Consider the following 23701-nt stretch of genomic DNA (forward strand, 5'->3'; position numbering starts at 1 on the left):
AAAAGCTCCACAACACCACACCTCACTACAATCATATGAGAGTTTTTGGCTGTTTATGTTATGCCACCAGCACTAAACCCTCACACAAGTTTGATTCTAGGGCACGTCGATGTATTTTTGTGGGTTACCCTCTTGGCCAAAAGGCTTATCGCCTATATGATCTCTCTACCAAAACTTTCTTTTCCAGTCGAGATGTCACATTCCATGAAACAATATTCCCATTTTCTACTCAAACCCAAGACACACAAACTGATTACCCAGACCCCTCAATCCTACCTTTGCCTTTACCAGATGTCACATATCAACCCACACTCACCAATCCTTTACACATGTCGCATGCACCAACTCACCCAACACCAATACCTCCATCACCAAATATTCCAACATTATCCCACACTCAGCCCAACCAAATCCATGACAACCTCCAGCCCAACCTTACTACTACATCTTCACCAAATAACACCATGTCGTCACCACCCTTCATGCAACTATCACCTCCTGAACCCATACACCCTATAATTGACACACCCATGCCATCCCCAGTAACCACTCCACCTGTAGTTCCTCGGCGTAGTCAACGTGAACGCCACCCACCACCACACCTCCAAGATTACCATTGCTCCAACGCCATCGTGCTCCCCCCCGGGTCGTCGTCTTCTCGTCGAGGTACTCATCACCCTTTATCTAATTTTGTCTCTTATGATCATTTATCTTCATCTCACCGTTGCTTTATCACTAGTCTCTCTGCCCATAGCGAACCAAAATCCTTTGCACAGGCTTATTTAGATCCGCGATGGAAGGAGGCTATGCATGCTGAATTGACAGCTCTGGAACAAAACAGAACATGGACTTTATGCCCCTTACCACAGGGAAAACGAGCCATTGGGAGCAAATGGGTCTATAAGATTAAATATCGCTCTGATGGCACGATCGAAAGATACAAAGCCCGCCTTGTGGCCAAGGGTTATACACAAATGGAAGGTCTTGACTATACCGAAACCTTTTCACCCGTAGCCAAATTGGTCACACTCAAATGCTTACTTGCTGTTGCTGCTGTGCGACATTGGTCTTTGCATCAACTCGACGTCCAAAATGCCTTCCTCCATGGCGATTTGGATGAAGAGGTTTATATGTTGCCTCCTCCAGGCCTTCATCGACAGGGGGCGAATATGGTGTGTCGACTTCAGAAGTCACTCTACGGTTTAAAGCAAGCATCACGCAATTGGTTCTCAAAGTTCTCAACAGCCATCAAACGAGCCGGATTTCAACAATCTAAGGCAGACTATTCCTTATTTACTAAGGTACGAGGTGCTTCTTTTACAGCAGTGTTACTTTATGTAGATGATATGATCATCACAGGAAACGATAACACCGCAATTGAAGAGCTTAAGAGATTTTTACACAACAATTTTCGGATCAAGGACTTAGGCCATCTAAAGTACTTCCTTGGAGTTGAGGTTGCCTACTCAAAGCAAGGTATTGCTATTTCCCAGCGTAAATACACTTTGGATATACTTGAGGATGCAGGTATGATTGGAGCAAAACCAACTAAATTCCCAATGGAACAAAATCAAAGGCTCACACCTTCAGATGGTGAACTACTCAAAGATCCATCACAATATAGACGCCTCATCGGTCGGCTTATATACCTCACCATCACAAGGCCGGACATCACATTCTCGGTCCATGTTCTCAGCCAATTTATGCAACAACCAAGGAAACCTCACCTTGAGGCAGCGTACCGTGTCCTACGTTACTTGAAGAAGGCACCAGGCCAAGGTGTCTTATTCCCATCACATGGTAAGCTGCAATTGAAAGGATACTGTGACGCTGACTGGGCAAGTTGTCCAACAACCAGACGATCCGTTACTGGATTTTGCATCTTCCTTGGAGGAGCACCCATATCTTGGAAAAGCAAGAAACAATCAATCGTGTCACGCTCCTCAGCAGAATCAGAATATAGATCCATGGCATCTCTTACCTGTGAGTTAGTGTGGCTCAAATACCTTTTGCAAGACTTGCAGGTAACACACTTGCAACCAGCCCTCTTATATTGCGACAACCAGGCTGCTCTACACATTGCGGCCAACCCTGTGTTCCATGAACGCACGAAACACATTGAAATTGACTGTCACACTGTGCGTGAGAGAATACAATCAGGTTTAATCAAGACAGCTCATGTTTCTTCATCTCAACAAATAGCCGATATATTCACTAAGCCACTTGGCAGTGCATTATTTCATGCTCTCCTTCGCAAGCTAGGAACTTTGGACATCCACGTTCCAGCTTGAGGGGCCGTGTTGGAAATCACAGTCAACGCCAATCAAAGCTTGATTTGTGGATCGAATCTCAGTGAATAAATCAAACTGTAATTGCTGTAATTAGGTCCTAAAGTTTAGATGTTTGTCTGACAGTTTACCTCTTTTAGACTAGACGTACTCCTTTATAACCATGTATATGAGTTGTACAGACACACAAGAAAATACAGAGAAACCTTTCTCATTCTTTTCTCCAGGCCTAATTGATATTGATTATTGTTGAATGATGACAAAGGAAGAAGCCTCCATTGATAGGCACAGGAGTTCAGTTTGGACAATTTTTTATTTATTTCAGGGATGACGGTTCCCTCCCTGTGTTTATTAATGGTTAAGGATTTGATTTGAAGTTTGAACTCTAACCCAACTCTTTATAGTTTCTACTTGTGCGTGTTTGATTGAATTACATATAATTTTCTCATGTACCTGCTGCAGGAGCAGGAGTAGCTAAGATGACTGGGTCAACAATACCAATTGGCATCGGTAGCGTCCATTTTATAATTTTGTTCACAATTCCAAATGAAGCCCAATCGAGTTCAAGTTGCTACAAATGTATGAGACATGCAGCATCTCAAGGAAGAAAAAAAGATCATTGTCAAATCTTGACGTCACACACCAAATTTTGCTTTTCAATTTTATTTTTATTTTTCTGAATATTATTTGTGTACCAAATAAATCTTTTGAATATAATTTGTAAGTCTCATTATCATATAGATTAGCAACTTCCCAAGTTCCCAGTATTGCGTTGCGTAGACACTTACTCAAGTCAATGCCCATTTCTTTTCGGTCTAATGAACGGACCCAAATGAAATCAATCGATACAAGTAATACAAGAAAGTTGAATTGAATTATGACTCTCTACGTTTAGAACGGGTGTCTTTTTTTACTTTTCACTTCATTTGGTTCATTATAATAATTTAAAGACTTAAAATATGAACGTCATAAATTTAGGAGCTGTTTGATAACCTTTTCGTTTTCACTTTTTTGAAAAACTGAATACTGAAAATGTGTTCGATGACTAATTTTAATTTTTCAGTTATTAAAAAAAATGATAACTAATTTCAAAATAAGCCTAATTGAAAACTGAAATCAATTACCAAACAACTTGTGTTCAATTTTCACTATTAAACGCGTTCGGTTACCTGAGTGAGAGAAAATAAGTCAGGCCGTGCCCATAGTTTTGTTTAGGTTTTGATTTTGAGAGTGAATGAATGGTTTCTTGGTGATAACAACGTTGTTCAATAACTAGAAAAATGCTGTAGAAAGAAGTCAAACATGCCCACCCATGGTCCTATCCTAAGACAAGTTTTTGGTCCCTTTTGGTCACTGATTTTTCTTTTCAGTTGTTTTTTCTTGCCTTGCCTTGTATCTGGATTGGAAGACACTACTCACCAGCTTTTAGTTACTTGAATTATTGTAAGTAAATTGGTTTCTTTCATCTGTTTTCTGATGTAAATTGAATTGCCGGCCAACGATTCATTCTCTTTGATAGTATCGAAATTTTGTGGTTTAGCTAGCTCATGCTTCTGCTTTATCAAGAAGCCGTTTCGTTGTGAATAACTACAGCAAGTAATTTTATACTACATGGACTTGAAACTTATGATTTTTTAGTTTCTATCCACATTTGAATTTGATGATGGAGACCTCATTAATGCCAATGCAGCATAAAAAAAACCACAGAGAGAAGGGCAAATATTTAGAATACAACAAAACCTTTCCCTTCTTTTTTCAGTGCCATTTGCTCTATCCTACCTACAACACCACCTCCCAGGTTCACAGCAAGCAATGCCATCTTCTCTAGGTTCCCACACTGTCTCACATACTTCTGCAACAGACTCAGAACCTGTGAGGTTTGTTCATACTTCAGAGGCCCGCCGTTTGCTTCCTTCCGCAAGTCGTTGGAATTCTATAGAAATTGACTTTAACCTTCTTCCTCAGTCTACCATGGCCAACGATTCAATCCCTTCTCAGTACTCCAAGTCCTACCAATACAATCTTGTTATCACAGATAAAAAGTACTTTAAACGTTGTCTTTACATTTCTGTCTCCACAGTTTTTCTTATCCTAGCTCTACTTTTACTGCTACACTTTTTGCCCTCAAAACATCATCACGATCGTCCTTCAAAGAATCTTACACTTGCATTGAACCAAGCTCTAACGTTCTTCGATGCTCAAAAGTGTAATATATTTCTACCATCATATGCATTTTATTAGAAATATTGGATTTGCCATATAATTTATTTTTCATCTAATTTGCTGAAAAATTCTTCTGCATCAGCTGGGGTGTACCCCAATAACAGTCCGGTGAAATTTCGAGCAAGTTCAGGATTGCAAGATGGGAACTCAGGCAGTAAACCAGTTAATCTTGAGGGTGGTTTCTATGATTCTGGCAACAACATAAAATTCAGCTTCCCTACAGCTTATACTGTAACCCTGTTGAGTTGGAGTGTGATTGAATATCATGACAAGTATGCTGATATTGGTGAGCTTGATCATGTCAAGGACATAATCAAATGGGGAAGTGATTATTTGCTCAAACTCTTTGTTCCCCCTCACACAACTTCAGATACCATATTGTATTCTCAGGCAAGCCTTATGAACAATTTTGTACCATAATTAATAATCCTTTTTCACGAACATTAGAATGGACAATTAGTGACAATATTCCTTGTTATTGTTTTTTTTTTTTTTCAATTTAGATTGGAAGTGCAAACAGCGATGCCAAGGTTCCTAATGATATAAACTGCTGGCAAAGACCTGAAGACATGGACTACAAGAGAACCGTTTCATTTTGCGATAACACAGCTTCCGATTTAGCAGGGGAAATTGTTGCAGCATTATCAGCTGCTTCATTAGTGTTCAAAGAAGACAATGTTTACTCAGGAGAATTAGTCACAGCAGCTGAGAAGCTATTTGAGAGTGCAATTACTAAGCTAGACCCTGCTAGGCAAGGAACATACACTAAGGTTGATGCTTGTGGAGGAGAAGCTAGAAATTTTTATAACTCATCTGGTCACCAAGATGAACTGGTTGTGAGAATAGCAATATTGAACAGAGTTTAACAGAGAAAAGCAGAGATCTTAGAAGAAGAATTGATGTATTCATACTTGATTATTCAACACAGTACAGTAATCGGTTTTATACTAGCTTGACAAAGCTTTGTGTACACGTTTCTAACCTCTTAGCCTTTCTAACTACTTTAACAGAACTCTAAAACTGCCTAACAGTCTTAACAATATTTCAACAACTCTCTTCTTCAATCTTCTGACATGTGGCAGAATTAGGACCTTTGATATCTTTACATGCCCCCTCAATCTCATGCTTGGAGGAGCCAAGCATGAGATTGGAACAATGATGCTGGAATAAAGGGATAGACAGCCCCTTAGTGAGAATGTCAGCAAATTGTTCTGCAGAAGAGACATGTTGCACAAGTAAATCACCCCGAATGACTCGTTCTCGAACAAAATGATAATCAATCTGTAGATGTTTCATTCGGGAATGAAACACTGGGTTGGAAGAGAGAGCAATAGCAGAGATATTGTCACAATGAATTAAAGGAGGAACATGTAATGGAACGTGCAGATCACAGAACAACTGTCTGATCCATGCAAGTTCAGCAGCCGTAATCGCCAAAGCCCTATACTCTGCCTCAGTGGACGAACGAGAGACAGTATGTTGCTTCTTAGAAGCCCAAGAAATAGGACTAGAGCCTAAGTAAACAATAAATCCCGAAACAGATCTGCGGTCATTAGGATCCCCAGCCCAGTCAGCATCACTATAAGCGTGCAGATGAAGAAGACCAGGCTTAAACCAAATGCCAAAATCAATGGTTCCTTTCAAATACCTCAGGATTCTCTTAACTGCCACAACATGAGATTCCATAGGATTATGCATAAATTGACAAGCTTGATTCACTGAGAAGGCAATATCTGGCCTTGTGAAAGTGAGGTACTGCAAAGCACCAACAATGCTTCTATACTGCTCTGGATGAGAATAAGGTTTGCCATCATCTTTCAAGAGTCTGTGATAAGGAAGACAAGGAGTAGGACACGGTTTTGAATCCTGCAAATCAACCTTGCCAAGCAGTTCCTTGATATACTTAGTTTGAGACACAAACAAGCCAGCAGACTGATATGAAATTTGGAGCCCCAGAAAATAAGTCAATTGGCCTAAATCCTTCATATCAAACTCCTGAGTTAAAGCACTAATTACAGATGCAATAAGAGATGAATTACTGCCAGTAAGAATGATATCATCAACATAGAGAAGCAAAACCACAGTACCAAGTGACGAATGGTGAAGAAAGAGAGATGGATCCGCAGTTGAAGCTTGAAAACCCAAGCTTGGTAAGAAGCTAGTAAATCTTTCATTCCAGGCACGAGGAGCCTGTTTTAAACCATACAAGGACTTCTTGAGTCTGCAAACAAAATCAGAAGAATAAAGCTTACTCTCAAAGCCTTGAGGTTGTGTCATATAAACCTCCTCTTGAAGAACACCATGCAAGAACGCATTTTTAACATCAAGTTGCCGTAAGGACCACTGAAACTGAGCGGCCAGAGCCAGAACTAATCGAACAGTGGTTGGTTTAACTACCGGACTGAAGGTTTCATAATAATCAATACCCTCCTCTTGACTAAATCCCTTAGCAACCAAGCGAGCCTTATGCCTAGCAATAGAACCATCTGCATTCTTCTTGATCCTATAAACCCATTTACAGCCAACAAGATTCTTATGAGCTGGGAGAGGAACCAAATCCCAAGTACCTTGAGCATGAAGAGCCTCAATTTCCTCCCGCATGGCAGATTGCCATTCCGGTGATTGAGAAGCAGCCTTGAAAGAACTAGGCTCAATTGTAGAGAAATCAGTAGAAGTAGAAGCAGAAAAAGCCTTCCTCTTGGAGATGCCATTTTTAGACCGTGTTGTCATAGGATGCAGATTTATAGATGGTAGAGGCAAGACAACACGAAGACTTTCAGGCTGAAAATCAGGATCCACAGGGAGAGGAGACTGTGTAGCTGAATGTGTAGCAGAAGGGGAAGTAGTCAAAGGTTCATTGGCTTCAAAGGTGGAAGGAGAAGGTGAGGCAATGGAAAGAGAAGAGAGAGGTGATAAGACAGTATTAGTGAATGAAATGGATGGAGGAGGAGAAGAGGAAGGGAGATACGGAGATGAAGAGATACTTACTGGATGGACAGATGTGAATGGAAACATAGTTTCATCAAATAGGACATGTCTAGTGACAAATAGTCTATTGGTAAGGAGAGAAAAACAAATATAGCCTTTATATTGTCCTGCATAGCCTAGAAAGACACAAGTAGAAGTTTTTGGCTGAAGTTTGTTTGTATTATAAGGCTTGAGCAAAGGAAAGCAAGCACAGCCAAATACCTTTAGATGAGTAATGGCTGGGGCAGATCCAAACAATAAGAAATAAGGAGATTTTAAATGAAGAGTTTTACAAGGCATCCTATTGATCAAGTAGACTGAAGTAGCACAAGCATGAAACCAAAATTTTGGTGGTAAATGAGCAGTTTGCAATAAAGTGATAGCAGTCTCTAAGATGTGTCGGTGTTTTCTCTCAGCTAAGCCATTTTGTTCAGGTGTATAGGGACATGATTTATGATGAATGATACCTCTAGCAAGAAGAAAATGTTGAAATTTATGACTAAGATACTCACCACCTCCATCACTTTGAAAAACCTTAAGAGAAGCAGAGAACTGAGTGACTAAGTAAGCATGAAAATGAACAAAAATAGAGTAAACTTCTGCTTTATTGATCATTGGAAAGAGCCAAGTAAAACGAGTACACTCATCTACAAAGCTAACATAATATTTGAACCCCTCAACAGATATTGTTGGAGAAGGACCCCACACATCACTATGAATCACCTCTAAAGGTTTGACAGATTTTACTGCTGGATAATGAAAAGGAAGTTTAGCTAGTTTGCCTTCTAAACAATGATGACAGATAGATTGGACTTTGTCTGAAGAAAAAGGAACCTGTGTTTGATGTAAAAGAGCAGTAGTAATGATATTGGAGGGATGACCAAATCGCTTGTGCCACAGACTAGTGTTTACTGGATGTCCAAGAAAGCAGAAATGTTGTTTGAGGAGAGAAGCAGCTGGAGTAGGATGAGGCTGTGAAGGAAAGAAAGGAATTGAATATAGGCCAGCTCTACACAGCCCCTTGAGAAGAACACTCCCCGTGAGTTTGTCCTGAATCCAAAAGCCAAATGCATCACATATAAATCTGCAGTTATTATCTTTACATAACCGATGCACAGAAAGCAAATGCTGAGATATCTTTGGCACATGCAAAACTTTCGATAATTGGAAAGAACACTGAGGAGTATTCAAAGAAGAAGAGCCAACACTAGAAATACTCAAACCTGAACCCCCCGCAGTGGTGATAGTCTCATTTCCTAAGAAAGGGGTAGCAAGACTGAGTTGAGACAAATCAGACGTCATATGGGCTGTTGCTCCAGTATCAGCTACCCAAAATTGCTCAGCTGATGAGGAAGGAGAACAGTCGGCATGCATTGCAGTAAGATTGGATGAAGGAGGTTTGCCTTGATAGGAAAAATTGCCTCTGTGGTAACACTGAATAGCGGTGTGGCCATACTTCCAGCAAATTTGGCATTGAACAGAGGAACTAGGACTTGTGAATTGCTGATGTCGCTGATAACAATCAGCAGCAAGATGACCTTTCTTGTTGCATATTTGACAAGTTGGAATATCAGTACCCGAACCAAGGATGCCAGGGCCAGAATTAGGTGGAGCTTGATACGGTCTTGGACTAGAAGAAAACTGATGCCGAGGTCTGCCTCTTCCTCGATAAAAGGAACCTCTATTAGGGCCAGATTGGAAACCACCATTATGTGAAAAAGAGCCACCATTAGAGCTAGAGTGGACACCTCCATTGAGACCACCATGAACACCACCATTGTGGCTAGATGAAATAGAAGATGGGACAGACGGGGAAGTGTCAGCAAGAACAAGAGATGTTCCTTGGAATGATTGATTGTTCGCCATCATTGCAGAGGCAAAAGGAGTGGCAGAGCAAGTATGTTCAAGAATGGCCTCTTCAGCAAGCAACTGAGATCTAAAATCTTTAAGAGAGAGCACATTTTCCCTGCCTCGAACCATACACCGAAATGTATTATATTCTGGGGGAAGACCATTAAGAGCCAAGATGACAATATCATCATCATCAAAAGAAACCCCAGCAGCAGCAAGATGATCTCTAGCATCCTTTATCTTGTGCAAGTATTGAGAGACTGGGTCAGCACCCTTCTTGATATTCTGAAGCTCACTTTTCATCTGAAAAATCCTAGCTTTGGTAACCATAGAAAATCTGTCCTTCAACTGAACCCACATATCATGAGAACTAGTACACCCAATGACATATGAGATTGCAGCAGAAGAAAGGGTGGCAATTAGCAATTGCATCAAGGCACGATCATGCATCTTCCACACTGCATAAGCATCAGTTTCCACACCTTCAACAGCAGAATCTTCATCAAAACGAGGAGGACACAGCCGTGAACCATCAACAAACCCCAATAAGCCATGACCTTCAAGAAGAAGCTGCATCTGAAAATTCCAAGTGAGATAATTTGCATCATCAAGCTTAACTGTCACAGAAGTAGAGACAGTGGGAATTAAGGTAGTAATCGGAGATAGAACAATTTGAAGTTGAGTAGCAGTCACCATGATGAGTATTCAGGAAGATAATAGGTTTGAGAAGAAAAGAAATGGGCAATAGAACAAGCAGAAGTTTCTGTGAGGTAAAAGAACAAACAGGTGGTAGGCAGAGCAAAGACTACGAAAGGGAATAGTGGGGTTGAAGAGGGAAAGAAGCTCGATGAATGAACAAAGAAGAAGAGAAGAGAGGATAGAGACAGAAGAACAGAAATTGCAGCAAAGAAAAGGAATGCGGAAGCTCAGGATCGTACTATGGCGATGATACCATGTGAGAATAGCAATATTGAACAGAGTTTAACAGAGAAAAGCAGAGATCTTAGAAGAAGAATTGATGTATTCATACTTGATTATTCAACACAGTACAGTAATCGGTTTTATACTAGCTTGACAAAGCTTTGTGTACACGTTTCTAACCTCTTAGCCTTTCTAACTACTTTAACAGAACTCTAAAACTGCCTAACAGTCTTAACAATATTTCAACAACTCTCTTCTTCAATCTTCTGACATGTGGCAGAATTAGGACCTTTGATATCTTTACAAGATCTACCTGTTGATATGATGCTTCACTTGATGAAATGCATGTGCCTCAAAAATCCTAAATGAATGCAGGTGGATTGATCATCCAAAGGCCTAATCTTGGGGCAGCTCGTCTGGAGTATGCCGCAACAGCATCCTTTCTTAGTAAATTGTACAGCGACTACCTTTATCTTCTGCGGAGTTCTGGTAGGAGTTGCAGAGGTTTCGGCTTTTCCCTGGATATGCTGCGCAATTTCTCCACGTCTCAGGCAAGTAATATTGCATTGCATATATTAATTATATTATTATAGTCTTCAATCTGCATGCATTGTTTTCAGGTAAATTACATTCTAGGAGAGAATCCAATGAAGATGAGCTACATGATTGGGTTTGGAGATAAGTTTCCAAGCCAAGTGCACCATAGGAGCGCATCAATCCCTTGGGATGGTCAATATTACTCTTGCAAGGACGGAGAAGATAGATGGCAATTCTCCAAAGACCCAAATCCCAATTTGCTTTTGGGAGCCATGGTAGCAGGACCTGACCAATTTGACAAATTTATAGATCAAAGGGACAAACAAGAGTTCACCGAGCCTAGCATATCAAGCAATGCTGGCTTAGTTGCAGCACTCATTGCACTTCATGCTCCTCCTTATCTTCCTTCTTCGAAAACCAAAGGCATGAATTTGGGCATAGACCAGATGGGTATCTTTGCTAAAATTTTGTGAAAAAAGGGAAATCTGCTGCACCACATTGATTGGTTTTTTTGGGGTTAGTTTGTGTAGTTTCAAGTTCGTAGTTAAAGAATTGAGACCCTTCACTTGTGAAATCAAACTAAGCTTGCTGTTGGTTGTAACTTGTATGCTAAGCTTTGTGATTTACCAGGACTACAGGAGCATCAAGTAAAGTATTCTTTTGTGCCTCAACTTGATCAATCATTATAGATCTCTGTGGTGCCACATATTGTGTTTGGGAAAATCAATCCATGCATGTCTATGCCTTGTAAAGAACCAGGGTTGACCAAGTTGAGTGGCTTCATGAACAACATTTGGTCAAGTCCTTCCTGGACAATGATGGGGATATTGGCTGCCCCCGACCAAGTTTATAATATCATTTTTTTCAAAAAATAAAATTAATAACCCACCAAACCCAAGAAGAACAGAAACACTTACACGAAACGATGATAACATTATTTTGCTATATTCGGTCAATCACATTATGTCAAGTGTGATAACTTTTTTATGGAGTCAGTCTGTGATTAAAAAAGTATAGCAAAACAGTGGTATACTCGTTTTCATACAAAATTTTCTGGTAGATTACATGTGTGTTACATGTATATTGTCTTATCACTTAATTTTGTGTCATATATAGTTGAGTTGATAAGAGTAGGGCCACGAGTCAACCTCATTGTCTCCCTTTCTACCACTAAATACTTGGGTCCTATCTCATCTTCCTTCTTCATTCATTGATTGGGACATTGCACATATCTTGCAAAATATTCTCAAATCAAGTAAATGCACTAACCAATCAAATACCATTTCTATTTTCTATTTTCTATTCGTGTTGGTATTTTTCTTGGGCGTTCTCTATCTAACACAACCCACAACCCAAATTTACCTCACTGTTGTCAACTATATTTCTAGCATTTTCTGTTAAACCTAACATTCAATATGATTTATTTTGCATGATTCTACCAAGCTCAAAATTCAGACAAAAAATATAGGTTGCTGCACGATGAAGAAGAGGGAAGGAGAGAGCACGTCATAGTTTGCATTTGTGAACCAAATTCGACCTATAAGTCTATGACCGAAGAAAAAAATAACCAAACTCAACAACTTGTTTCGATATGAACAAACATTAAAATCCATTAGAAATCCACATTAAAATCCATTACCCTTCCTCAATGACACATTCCATTTCAACTATTGAAAATTTGAGTGGTCGAAACTGCTGACCAGTACACAAAAATATAGAAAGCCAAAAAATTCTAATGAAAAAGTTACCCAAATTCAAAGGAATATTTATTTATTTATTCTTCTTTTTTGGAATGTGACCCAAAAAGCTCACTATTTATAAATTACCAAAGAAGATTAAAAATAAATAAAAAATCACAATAATGAAGAAATTTATGAGTGAGCTTAACCATAATCTTGCGTGTTAGTAGGTTGGTAGCTCTCACTTGATTACAAGTGTGCACGTACAACCACACCACCTACTCCTGAGCCTCGTGTCTTGCACGTGCCAATGTAAAGTAAACTGTAAGCTCACAAACTAACCCACCAATCACAATTGTGCAACTACTTCACATCACCTATTTCCTTCCCAAAATATTTTATTAATTCATTTACCACAATAACCAAAACCAATATTACCAACAAACAAATAAACTCGTAATAAAATAAGAAATTATTATTATCTCCGTCTTCATTTATAATACACACTGGTTCAAGCTTCCCCTCTCCAGGTGCTTTCCTTCACGCTTTGTTTCCTTCTTCCTTCCCACAAAACCCATTCATTCGGCTCTCATTTAATCCGCAGTGCTTTCTCTCTAGGCTTTGAAGCTTTCCGATCCAATTTTCCGGTTTTTTCTTTTAATCATACAACGCTTTCGGGCTTTGTGAGTTTCTTTGATCTGATCACTTGCAATACAATTTTTTTTTTCAATTTTTTTTTCAATTTGGGATTTCGAAGATAAATTTTAAGTTTTCTATGCTGTTTTTGGTTACCGAGAAATCGCTAGAAATCCCGGACGAATGATCGCTTTCCTCCTATAAATATCAGCATCTTATATATATCTAGTACTAATTTGGGACTTTGATGAGCTAAAGAATTACTCACAGAACACCTCTTTTTATTTGTTTTCAATTTGGGTGAGTTGGGTTTTGAATTTTTCTTTCTTGAGAACCAGACAAGTAAAGAAAAAAACAGAGTATATTGCAAAGTTTCTGCCTTTTCATTTTAGTTTCCTCCGTTTTCTCAGTAACCAAGCGGAGGTACTAGTTTTATTTGAAAAGGTCTGAGCTGTGCAAATGTTGGGAAGTGGGTTACAGTTTGGAAATGTACGTGGGGAGGACAGGTTTTACATTCCTGTGAAAGCAAGAAAGAGATACAATAATCAGCAAAAGCAAGCTAGGAAAGCCAAGAATGATGCAAACGAGAACCCCAAAGAGCTTCCAAAGAGCAAAGTAGTGGTTTCTGAGAAGAGAAGCCCCAAAGAGCCTCCAAATACATTGGCAAAGCCTTCTTCTGAGTCATCTGTAAAGCCTAGTAGTAATCTTGACAGGCTCTTGGAGTCCACCACTCCTTCAGTTCCTGCGCAGTATTTCTCTAAGGTTGATCATATCTTTATGTTTTATCTGTTGTGCTTTGTATTTGGCTGCTCCAAAATTGTATGAAAATGTGAAGGAAACTGAGTTTTTGTTGTTGGGTTTTCCATATGTGGGAGAATAATAGGGGCTGCACTTGCCAAGCCTTGAACAAATGAAGCAAAGATTTTGACCACGTCTAGTTGGTTTCTCAGACGGCATGTTTTGCTGATGCTAAAATATACGAGAACGTGTAGAAATTGAGACTTTTTACCTTTGGAGTTTCCGTAACTTAGGACTTGAGATAATTATAAGCTACGCTTAGGTGCAAAAACAACTTCAGAGTAAAATTTATTGCCTTTCTACTAAACTGTTTTGTTATTTCAATGAGGAGTTACTTAGTTTTGCAATCCTCTAAAAGATTGTTTCTTTTGGTGCAGACGACGATGAGGGGGTGGAGGACTTGCGATGTTGAGTTTCAGCCTTACTTCACATTGAATGATCTTTGGGAATCGTTTAGGGAGTGGAGTGCATATGGGGCAGGAGTGCCATTGGTACTTAACAAAAGTGATTCTGTTATTCAATATTATGTTCCCTATTTATCTGGTATCCAATTATATGGGGAATCTTCTGTGAAGTCAAATGCAAAGTCAAGGTATTAAAAAAATTCTGGTTGCATTCATACATTTGGATGCTAGTTTGTAATCTTTGGACAATACCAGCAATTCTGATGCACAAATATTTGTTCTGAAATCGAGTTGAATTTGCTTTCTTTGTTGCACACGTGTTGTTTACAATGATTATTTAGTTACACGCAATCTAATTTTAAATGATTTGGTGCGCAGGACGTTGGTTCTATTCAGAAATATCAGTATGATGCTTTATTGTCGACATTCCATGACTAGTACTATTTGTTTTCATGAAATTTAATCATACAATGCATCATGCGCTGCTGATCCAATCTTTTTCTTCAATAAACTAGTACTATCTATGTAGATGTGGTCATCACCATCAAACGGTTTCTGATGAAGAATCATATCACTTTGTACATTCATATCTAGGATGCTTAATTGATCAAATTTCTGTTGTAAAGTTATGGTGACAAACTGTGATAGATAATGATTTGGTGCTTGGAAACTTTATGTGTTGATTATGTTCAGTTTCATTTTTATAGAACCTCAATTTCTCAAAGTTCTTCCAGTCTTCGCCCTGTTCCCACTCTTCTGCTCTCTTTTTGTTCCATGTCTATTCATTTTTTATGCATTTCTTGTTATGAATTTTTGGATCATGTAGTCTTATGTTATTCTTGATAATATATATTTGAGTGTGTGATATGGTCTATTGGCATCTAACTGGGCTTTGATTTTCTCTCCTTTGATTAGGCAAGTTGGTGAGGACAGTCATGTTGACTACGATTTGGATTCAAGTAGTGATGCAAGCAGTGATTATGAAGTTGAGAAACACAAAAAGACTGCTAAGGAGCAGCAAGCTCTTCACCGTTTAAACATGGATGTTCCTATTAGAATGGGCGGGTTGTCCATACATGATGAACACCCTTTGTTACAAGAAGGCTTTTCTAGTGATGATGGAGAAGCTGGGAATTCTTGTGGTGTCCTGCTTTTTGAGTTTCTTGAGCAGGATGCTCCATATGGCCGAGAACCATTGGCTGACAAGGCGAGTTTATTATTTTGCTGCAGTATATTTTGGCTAGTTTATTATTGCCTTATTTAATATATATTATTGTGATTTTTAACAGATATCAGATCTAGCATGCCAGTACCCTGGGTTGAAGACATTAAGAAGTTGTGACTTACTGCCAGGAAGTTGGATGTCAGTGGCTTGGTAAGAAAACATTATCTTTACTATTATGTTGCCTTGTATGGACCAAAATTCAACTGCTCTGGTTGAATTTTGTAGGTATCCCATATATCGAATACCTATGGGTCCAACACTGAAAGATTTGGAAGCTTGCTTTCTGACGTATCATTCACTTTCAACACCCACGGCAGGTAATTGTGACTCTTTCAAGAATTGGTATTGTGGTATTTTGCCAGCATTTCGATATGATAAATTATTTTCCTTTCACTAGATAAGAATCAGGCTTCCCAAATCTTTATCCATATCATGAACCAGAACTTCTTTCCTAAGTTTGCTCAGTGGAAAGTTTCCCAAGTCAATCTCAATCCATTTCATATTTTCTTCAAAAACACAATATTGATGCAAACAATATTTGCATACTGTGCCACTTACCACAAATAGATTCTTTTGTATCTGCCTGCAGGCACAAACTTGGGGCGGTAAAAGGGTGTGTTCAGAGTTAATAGCTTATTAAACAAAATGAGTGAAAAATGAAAAAAAAACGTTTTTATGCTTCTTGCTGGTACTAGATAGCTGGGTATTTGTGTTTGGCACAACAATATCTGCTTGCCTTAGTTCTGAGTGGTTAGTGTGTAATTATACACAGGAAGGGGAGGGAGGGAGAGAGAGATAGAGAGTGGTGATGAACTAGGGTATGGGAAAGGATCCTGGATATGTTTCTATTTTTCAGCATTACAATTACCTGTGAAAAGTTTGATGATAGAGATCTAACAGCAGGAGGTAGCTCTTCTATGTTCTTTCTTGAGTTTGATGATAAGCGACGGCTATAGTTCATGATATGAGGCGCTCTATAACATGTTATTTACTGTTATCTCTGTGGTTATGAAAATGATTTAATCTACAATAATGTTTATTCTATCTTGCCATTGTTGATACCCTAACATTTTTCTTTTCTTTTGGGCAGTTAGTGGAAGCATGCAGGCTCCAGTGATGGTCTATCCCACCGAGATGGACGGTGTACCAAAGATTTCCTTACCTGTTTTTGGAATGGCTGCTTATAAGTTAAAAAGAACAACGTGGACACAAAATGGAGTAATGGAGTGTCAACTGGCAAATTCCCTGATGCAGGCTGCAGGCAATTGGCTAACCCTGCTTCGGGTCAATCATCCGGATTTCCAGTTCTTTGCTTCACACGGCATGTACTGCAGGTGAAATTGAAAGTTGTTTCATTGATGCAATGCAACTACCTTAGCTTCCATTCCACGAGTTACAAGCCTTGAAATTGAATGCTTGATCGATGGCCATGTTGAGGTATATGGTATATGGCATATATGACTGGGAGGATGCTGGAATCCCCTTGAGAGGTCTTTTAGGTGTGAATTTTGTGTTTATGAATGCAAGAAAGAAAAAAAACAGAAGAGAAAGTTGGCATTTACAAAATTTAAAGATAAGAGAAGAAAAAGAAAAAAGAAAGAGGAAGCAGTGAAAGAAAAACCCAAAGGCATGGAAGGAAAGAAGAAGAATAAGGTCAAAAAGACCAATAGAGATGAAAATGGAAATGGTGTATTAGATATGTATATTTATGTTGATCTGTTGGTTTTAGGAATATTATGCATATTTTCACAAGTAGAGATGTAAAGCAGATGGATATTTAGAATGTTGTGCTGCTTCAAATTGGTCTGGCTTTCATAGGATTCTTTTTTAAAAGTAGAAAGCGAAAATCCTTCATTGGGTGACAAGCGAACATCGGTGAGGGTACCGTATATGAACCATAGATGTGGACCTTCATATCAGCCACATGATTTATCAAATAGTAAATTCACTTGAGTTTAATGAAATGATCGTGTGGCAAATATAAAGGTCTACATGAAGGGTCTATATCCTCACTGTAGAATTTTGCAACATTGAAACTCAAAAAAAACATTTAAGTTCAAGCAGGGCCATGTTTTATAAACCAAATGAAGCCATCACGGCCCACCACGGCCTACTTTTCAGTTATTATCTCTGAAGAGGAGGCCCAAACCCAGATTCGTTTGAAGGGGCCAGGGTGGAGAGCAATAATTGAAACTCTTTCACGCTTTTTGTCCTTTTGTGTAGAGGGAGAATTAATTAATAGAAAAGTACTAAATAAAATAATAACCGTTAAGACTTGAAACTCGGTCCCGCTTTACTCGGAGTTGGCGATTTAACTCGCGAAAAACGTCTGGGGACAATTCGGCGTGTAACCGTAAATTTGCCCAATATTTAATTAATAAAGCCGAAGAAACAAAATGAAAGTAAAGGAAAACTAGCCGTTGGGAGCCTCAGATTCAAAATTGAATAATAAAGTCAGACAGAGAGAATGAGGCAATAGCTTTTCATCATTTTCTTACGACTCTCTTACCTCTTCTTCTTTTTTGAGTCCTTGAATTCGACTTCAAAGCTCTGGTCTCAAACTTAAACGCTCCTTTCATCTCTCAATTTCCTTGGGCTGAGATTTCCAGGAGTTTTCCGGTCGAGTTCGGCTTGCTATTTCTGTGAGTTTGCTTTTTTAAACTCATCTTACAGATTTTCACTTTCCATATATGTAGAAAAATCAGTGGATATTTGATGAATCCAATCTTAATTGGAAACCAATTGATTCTTAACATGATTACTAGCAGGGGAATTTTGTTTTTGTTTTTGTTTCCTTTTCTATTATATTGTAAACATGTTCAAATTTATTTTACAAGTAACTGTTGAAGTCGAATTCCTTATTAGAGATTTGAACAAGTTTGATAATTTTTCATTTTTTGCATTTGGATAATCTTTTCCAATATTCGGTGTTGGTGTTCCTGTTAGCTCAGTTAATCCGGTAGATTCAGAATAAAGATGACTGTCAAAACTCCTGGAACACCGGCTTCGAAAATAGACAGGACACCAGTATCAACACCAACTTCGAAAATAGATAGGACACCAGTATCAACTCCAGGTGGGCCAAGAGCTAAGGAGGAGAAGATTGTTGTTACCGTGCGTTTGAGGCCTCTGAGCAAAAGGGAGCAACTAGCAAAAGACCAAGTCGCGTGGGAATGCATTGATGATACCACAATTGTTTATAAGCCACCGCCTCAAGAACGCTCAGCTCAACCGGCCCCATTTACATTTGGTACGGAAAAACCTCTATGTTTCTTCTTTATAATTTTCTCCTTCCTGATGATGGCTCATGTTAGTTTATTATTCATTGACTTCTTCTGTTTGCAGATAAGGTTTTTGGTCCTTCTTGCGTAACTGAAACAGTATATGAGGAAGGAGTGAAAAATGTGGCCTTGTCTTCTTTGATGGGCATCAATGGTAGTGGGATATCCTTAAACTCGTATTGCGTCTTCCTTTTTAATCCTTAACTTGCATTGAACATTTGTTTTACTTTATCTTGCATTGCAGCAACTATATTTGCTTACGGCCAAACTAGCAGTGGGAAGACGTACACAATGAGAGGAATAACAGAGAAAGCTGTCATTGATATCTACAACCATATAATGAATGTAAGCTTAATCACAGTGAAGTAACAGAAATTATGAAATTCATAGTGAAGATTATATAACTTCCAAAGTAATGGTGCTCTTATGGTTTCATTGCAGACTCCAGAGAGAGACTTCACGATAAAGATTTCTGGACTTGAAATATACAATGAGAATGTGAGGGACCTGTTAAACTCAGAATCAGGCCGTAACTTGAAGCTTCTAGATGATCCAGAGGTACTGTCGTAATAAGTCACCTGAGTGTGCTCTTTGCCTTATTCTTTTTTTGTTCTTTACTCAAGTTCTAGTATTTTCTTATTGTAGAAAGGTACCGTGGTTGAGAAGCTGGTGGAGGAGACTGCTAGCAATGATCAGCATTTGAGGCATTTAATCAGCATTTGTGAGGGTAAACCAGCAGATCCCTTGGCTTGAATCAGCTTCTTTTACTCTCCCAAAGTTTTTGCGTGAGAAGATAATGAATTTCCTTGTTTTTGTGTAGCCCAAAGACAAGTTGGTGAAACTGCTTTAAATGATAACAGCTCACGGTCACATCAGATAATAAGGCTGGTCAGTTCATTGATCATACTATCTTTGACTCTAGTTAATGATGTTTTTTTCTTCTTCTGATGACTTGGTCATTGTACAGACAATTGAAAGTACCCTCCGCGAGAATTCGGATTGCGTGAGATCTTTTGTTGCAAGCCTGGTAAAACTAAATGGAACAAATTACTCTTCCTGCAAATCCAAGTTGCTTCAATTATTACTTTCTAGTCAATAACTGTCGATATCAATGATCTGCAGAACTTTGTAGATCTGGCTGGAAGCGAAAGAGCTTCACAAACACATGCAGATGGTGCTAGGCTGAGGGAGGGTTGCCATATTAACCTTAGCTTGATGACACTTACAACTGTTATTAGAAAGCTCAGGTCAGAATCTATAGCTGCATATCTTTATCTTGTGAGGGATTAGAAACCCTTTAATGGATGTTTTCATTTTCAACATTCATGCTTTGATATGCCATGATATCAAAAGAATGGTAAATGAGGTTTCTGAATGCAAATTTCTGTATCTTGAAATTTTGATCCTTTGGTATAAAAAGCCTACGTGTCCAGTTATGGAGTTTACTCTTTGAAGATTATAAATATTACGGGGTGTAGAAGCTATCTGGTAATGAGCACCCGTTAGAATTATGGGAGTGGACACTCATTGTCTAAAGGACAAAAATACCATGTCAGGGCCTAAGTAGGAGATTATGTGATTGAGATATATCATATATATCTGATCTATAATCAATTTTCTTTCTTACCTATATGAACTGTTTTGATTTGCAGTGTTGGGAAAAGAAGTGGTCATATACCCTATAGAGACTCAAAGCTCACTCGCATATTGCAGCATTCTCTCGGTGGGAACGCACGCACTGCCATCATATGCACCTTGAGTCCAGCATTGAGCCATTTTGAACAATCTCGAAATACTCTCTTCTTTGCCACCAGGGCAAAGGAAGTAACGAATAATGCTCGTGTGAATATGGTACTATTTATTTGTTTGTAACATTTTTCAGTTTGCATCTGTACGTATTGAGAATAGATAATCTAGTTATCTAGTTATTGATATATGTAAAATGTTTTTTTTCTAGGTTGTTTCGGATAAGCAGCTAGTGAAACATTTGCAGAAGGAAGTAGCAAGGCTGGAAGCAGAGCTGCGCACCCCTGATCCGTCAACGGAAAAGGATTTGAAAATTCAGCAGGTAAACTTGCCATACTATGTCTTGCCCGATATTTTATTTGATGTGCTTGTAAATGTATATAATAAAATTACTTTTGGCCATGACTAGATGGAAATGGAGATGGAAGAACTGAGACGCCAAAGAGACCTTGCTCAATCTCAGGTGGATGAATTACGCCAAAAACTAAAGGAGGATCAACAGGTCTATTTCCCATTATCCCCTCTCTATCTCTCTCCCCCTCCCACACTATATATGAATTGTATTTTAAAATGCTCATAGATTCTTATTATATGCCTTCAGGGTTCAAACCCATTGGAATTACCCCATCCCTCTGTGAAGAAATGTCTCTCATACACTGGTGTGCTATCAACAAAACTCGATACAAAGGAGATAGGTCGTGGTGATAGAGCAAGAAATACAATGCTCAGGCAGTCTATGAGGCAATCATCAGCTGCTCCTTTCACACTAATGCATGAAATCCGCAAACTTGAACACCTGCAGGAACAGCTTGGGGAGGAAGCAAATCGAGCTCTGGAAGTATTACAAAAGGAAGTAGCTTGTCATAGGCTAGGCAATCAAGATGCAGCTGAAACAATTGCCAATCTGCAAGCAGAAATAAGAGAAATGCGTGCTGTCAGATCAGAGCCAAAAGAAGTTGAAGTTGGAACTGTAGTTGCTACTAACAAGAGTGTCAGTGCTAATCTCAAGGAAGAGATTACGAGACTTCATTCACAGGGCAGCACTATTGCTAATCTTGAGGAACAGCTAGAAAGTGTTCAGAAGTCTATAGATAAATTGGTGATGTCTCTTCCTAGCAATTATGAACAGTACAATAGTGAGTCAACCCCCAAGTCTAAGAAGGAACCCAAAAAGAAAAAGTTGCAACCTTTGGCCTCAAGTAATGTTCCCAACCGGCAAAATTTTATCAGATCACCATGCTCTCCTCTATCAACTTCTCGGCAAATTGCAGAGTCTGAAATTGAAAACAGGGCTCCTGAGAATGATGATGTTTTGTCTGGTGAGACTCAACCGGAGTCTGAGAAGGGGACTCCCACAAAGAATGAAGAATGTGGAGATGTCTCATCAAAGGAAAACACTCCAGGAGGGTATCGGCGTTCTAGTTCAGTGAACATGAAGAAAATGCAGAAGATGTTCCAAAACGCAGCAGAAGAGAATGTTAGAAACATAAGAACTTATGTAACAGAACTGAAAGAGCGGGTGGCCAAGTTGCAGTACCAAAAGCAGCTACTAGTTTGCCAGGTATGGAAATGCATTCTTTGTGCTTTGTTATCCTTTACATATTTCAGTGACCGAGTTGTTTTTTCCACGTACATATACATACATTCATTCAATACATACCTTATAAAGAAATCTCACTTCATTTCAATTGGTTTATGCCTCTAGGTTAATACATACATTCATTCAATACATACCTTATAAAGAAATCTCACTTCATTTCAATTGGTTTATGCCTCTAGGTTCTAGAGCTAGAAGCAAATGAAGCAGCTGGGTACGATATAGAGAATGATGAGAACACATGTGAGCCAGAGGAGCCCATGGTCTCATGGCAAATAACTTTTAAGGAACAAAGACAGCAAATCATTGAGTTGTGGGATTTGTGTTTTGTCTCCATCATTCATAGGACACAGTTTTATTTGTTATTTAAGGGGGATCCAGCTGACCAAATCTATGTGGAAGTGGAGCTGAGGCGGTTGACATGGTTGCAACATCATCTGGCAGAACTTGGGAGTGCTAGTCCTGCCCATGTGGGAGATGAACCCACAGTCTCTTTGTCATCAAGGTTCTTTTTCTCTCTCTTTCGTTTGTGTTTGTATGTGGCTGTTTCGAGGAAACTGGGTGAAATTTTCTAGTGTTTTAATAACGTTGTACCCTCTTCTGATATGCAGTATCAGAGCACTAAAGCGCGAAAGGGAGTTCCTTGCTAAGAGGCTGACTTCACGTTTGACTGCGGAGGAGAGAGATGCATTGTACATGAAATGGGATGTCCCACTTGAAGGGAAGCAGAGGAAGATGCAGTTTGTGAATAAGCTCTGGACTGATCCCCATGATGCCAAGCATATTCAGGAGAGCGCTGAAATAGTTGCAAAGCTTGTTGGTTTCTGCGAAAGCGGAAACATGTCAAAAGAGATGTTTGAACTCAATTTTGTGCTTCCATCTGATAAGAGGTCATGGATTATGGGCTGGAACCCAATTTCAAACCTTCTTAACTTGTGAGAAAGTACATTTTGTTGTAAGTACTTCCATTCTTTATATTCTGTACATGTAAATGAATTTTCAAGTGGTGTGAGTGTGACTTGGAACATTAGTGAGCACAATGCACACTATGCATGGTGTTGATTTGGAACACTAGTTTCTGTAATTTTCAGATCTCAATAAAGAATTGATTCATTTCCATTGGTTACGTTACAAATCTGTGTACACCAACCATGGAGGGGGAGGGGGAGGGGGGGGGGGGGGTTGGGTTATGAATTATCTCATTAGGCTTCTCTGCACCGCACAGCACAGCACCGCACATCACATCACTTCACCATCTTGTTTTTCTTTTTCGTGCAATTGGATTCTCATTTTGCTTAAGGGTGATGTTGAAATTTATTTTAAAAAATCCCTTCCCCAATTGAACCAGAGAGACAAGCTATTGGGTTATGTTCCTGTGGCCAAGCATCTGCATGCATATAAGCAAATATATGAAAACCATTGATTGTTCTTAGTTGTGCTTGCCGGTCTTAGCTTAAAATCATTTACTCAAGTCTGGAATTTCTCATTACTCGTTAGCATTTAGCAATTCAACACCTCAAAGCAGTTCAGATATGCATTTTTTCTTCA

General features: G+C 39.0%; 3 protein-coding genes across 4 annotated transcripts; all 3 read left to right on the plus strand.

Annotated features, from left to right (window-relative positions):
• LOC18777196 (endoglucanase 9) lies at positions 4101 to 11442 on the plus strand. Its single transcript, XM_020564803.1, has 6 exons — positions 4101 to 4494; positions 4594 to 4901; positions 5015 to 5344; positions 5898 to 5985; positions 10626 to 10801; positions 10871 to 11442. The coding sequence occupies exons 1-6, from the start codon at positions 4101 to 4103 to the stop codon at positions 11258 to 11260; spliced, it is 1686 nt and encodes a 561-aa protein (XP_020420392.1). The 3' UTR covers positions 11261 to 11442.
• LOC109949146 lies at positions 12939 to 17331 on the plus strand. The gene is made up of 6 exons (XM_020563703.1): positions 12939 to 13864; positions 14278 to 14492; positions 15220 to 15511; positions 15594 to 15679; positions 15755 to 15846; positions 16620 to 17331. Exons 1-6 carry the CDS (start codon positions 13562 to 13564, stop codon positions 16865 to 16867), a joined length of 1236 nt encoding a protein of 411 aa, XP_020419292.1. The 5' UTR covers positions 12939 to 13561; the 3' UTR covers positions 16868 to 17331.
• On the plus strand, positions 17437 to 23288 carry LOC18777409 (kinesin-like protein NACK1). Of its 2 annotated transcripts, none has more exons than XM_020563702.1 (15): positions 17437 to 18171; positions 18476 to 18779; positions 18875 to 18964; positions 19055 to 19155; positions 19252 to 19368; positions 19456 to 19537; positions 19631 to 19698; positions 19778 to 19837; positions 19933 to 20057; positions 20463 to 20661; positions 20768 to 20878; positions 20966 to 21058; positions 21158 to 22117; positions 22336 to 22658; positions 22765 to 23288. In XM_020563702.1, the coding sequence occupies exons 2-15, from the start codon at positions 18506 to 18508 to the stop codon at positions 23090 to 23092; spliced, it is 2931 nt and encodes a 976-aa protein (XP_020419291.1). In that variant the 5' UTR covers positions 17437 to 18171; positions 18476 to 18505; the 3' UTR covers positions 23093 to 23288. The 2 variants fall into 2 exon arrangements, with proteins under 2 accessions (XP_020419291.1, XP_007210400.1); XM_007210338.2 differs by having other exon boundaries at positions 18481 to 18779.

Source organism: Prunus persica, chromosome G5 (genome assembly GCF_000346465.2).
Source record: "Prunus persica cultivar Lovell chromosome G5, Prunus_persica_NCBIv2, whole genome shotgun sequence".
NCBI lineage: Eukaryota > Viridiplantae > Streptophyta > Magnoliopsida > Rosales > Rosaceae > Prunus > Prunus persica.

Coding starts and splice junctions, on each gene's coding strand:
- LOC18777409 (XM_020563702.1), top strand. CDS start 18,506: ATGACTGTCAAAACTCCTGGAACACCGGCTTCGAAAATAGACAGGACA. Junction 19,156..19,251: donor TCTACAACCATATAATGAAT/GTAAGCTTAATC, acceptor GTTTCATTGCAG/ACTCCAGAGAGAGACTTCAC. Junction 21,059..21,157: donor AACTAAAGGAGGATCAACAG/GTCTATTTCCCA, acceptor ATATGCCTTCAG/GGTTCAAACCCATTGGAATT.
- LOC18777196 (XM_020564803.1), top strand. CDS start 4,101: ATGCCATCTTCTCTAGGTTCCCACACTGTCTCACATACTTCTGCAACA. Junction 4,902..5,014: donor ATACCATATTGTATTCTCAG/GCAAGCCTTATG, acceptor TTTTCAATTTAG/ATTGGAAGTGCAAACAGCGA. Junction 5,345..5,897: donor CTGGTCACCAAGATGAACTG/GTTGTGAGAATA, acceptor TGGAACGTGCAG/ATCACAGAACAACTGTCTGA.
- LOC109949146 (XM_020563703.1), top strand. CDS start 13,562: ATGTTGGGAAGTGGGTTACAGTTTGGAAATGTACGTGGGGAGGACAGG. Junction 15,512..15,593: donor GAGAACCATTGGCTGACAAG/GCGAGTTTATTA, acceptor GATTTTTAACAG/ATATCAGATCTAGCATGCCA. Junction 15,847..16,619: donor ACTTTCAACACCCACGGCAG/GTAATTGTGACT, acceptor TCTTTTGGGCAG/TTAGTGGAAGCATGCAGGCT.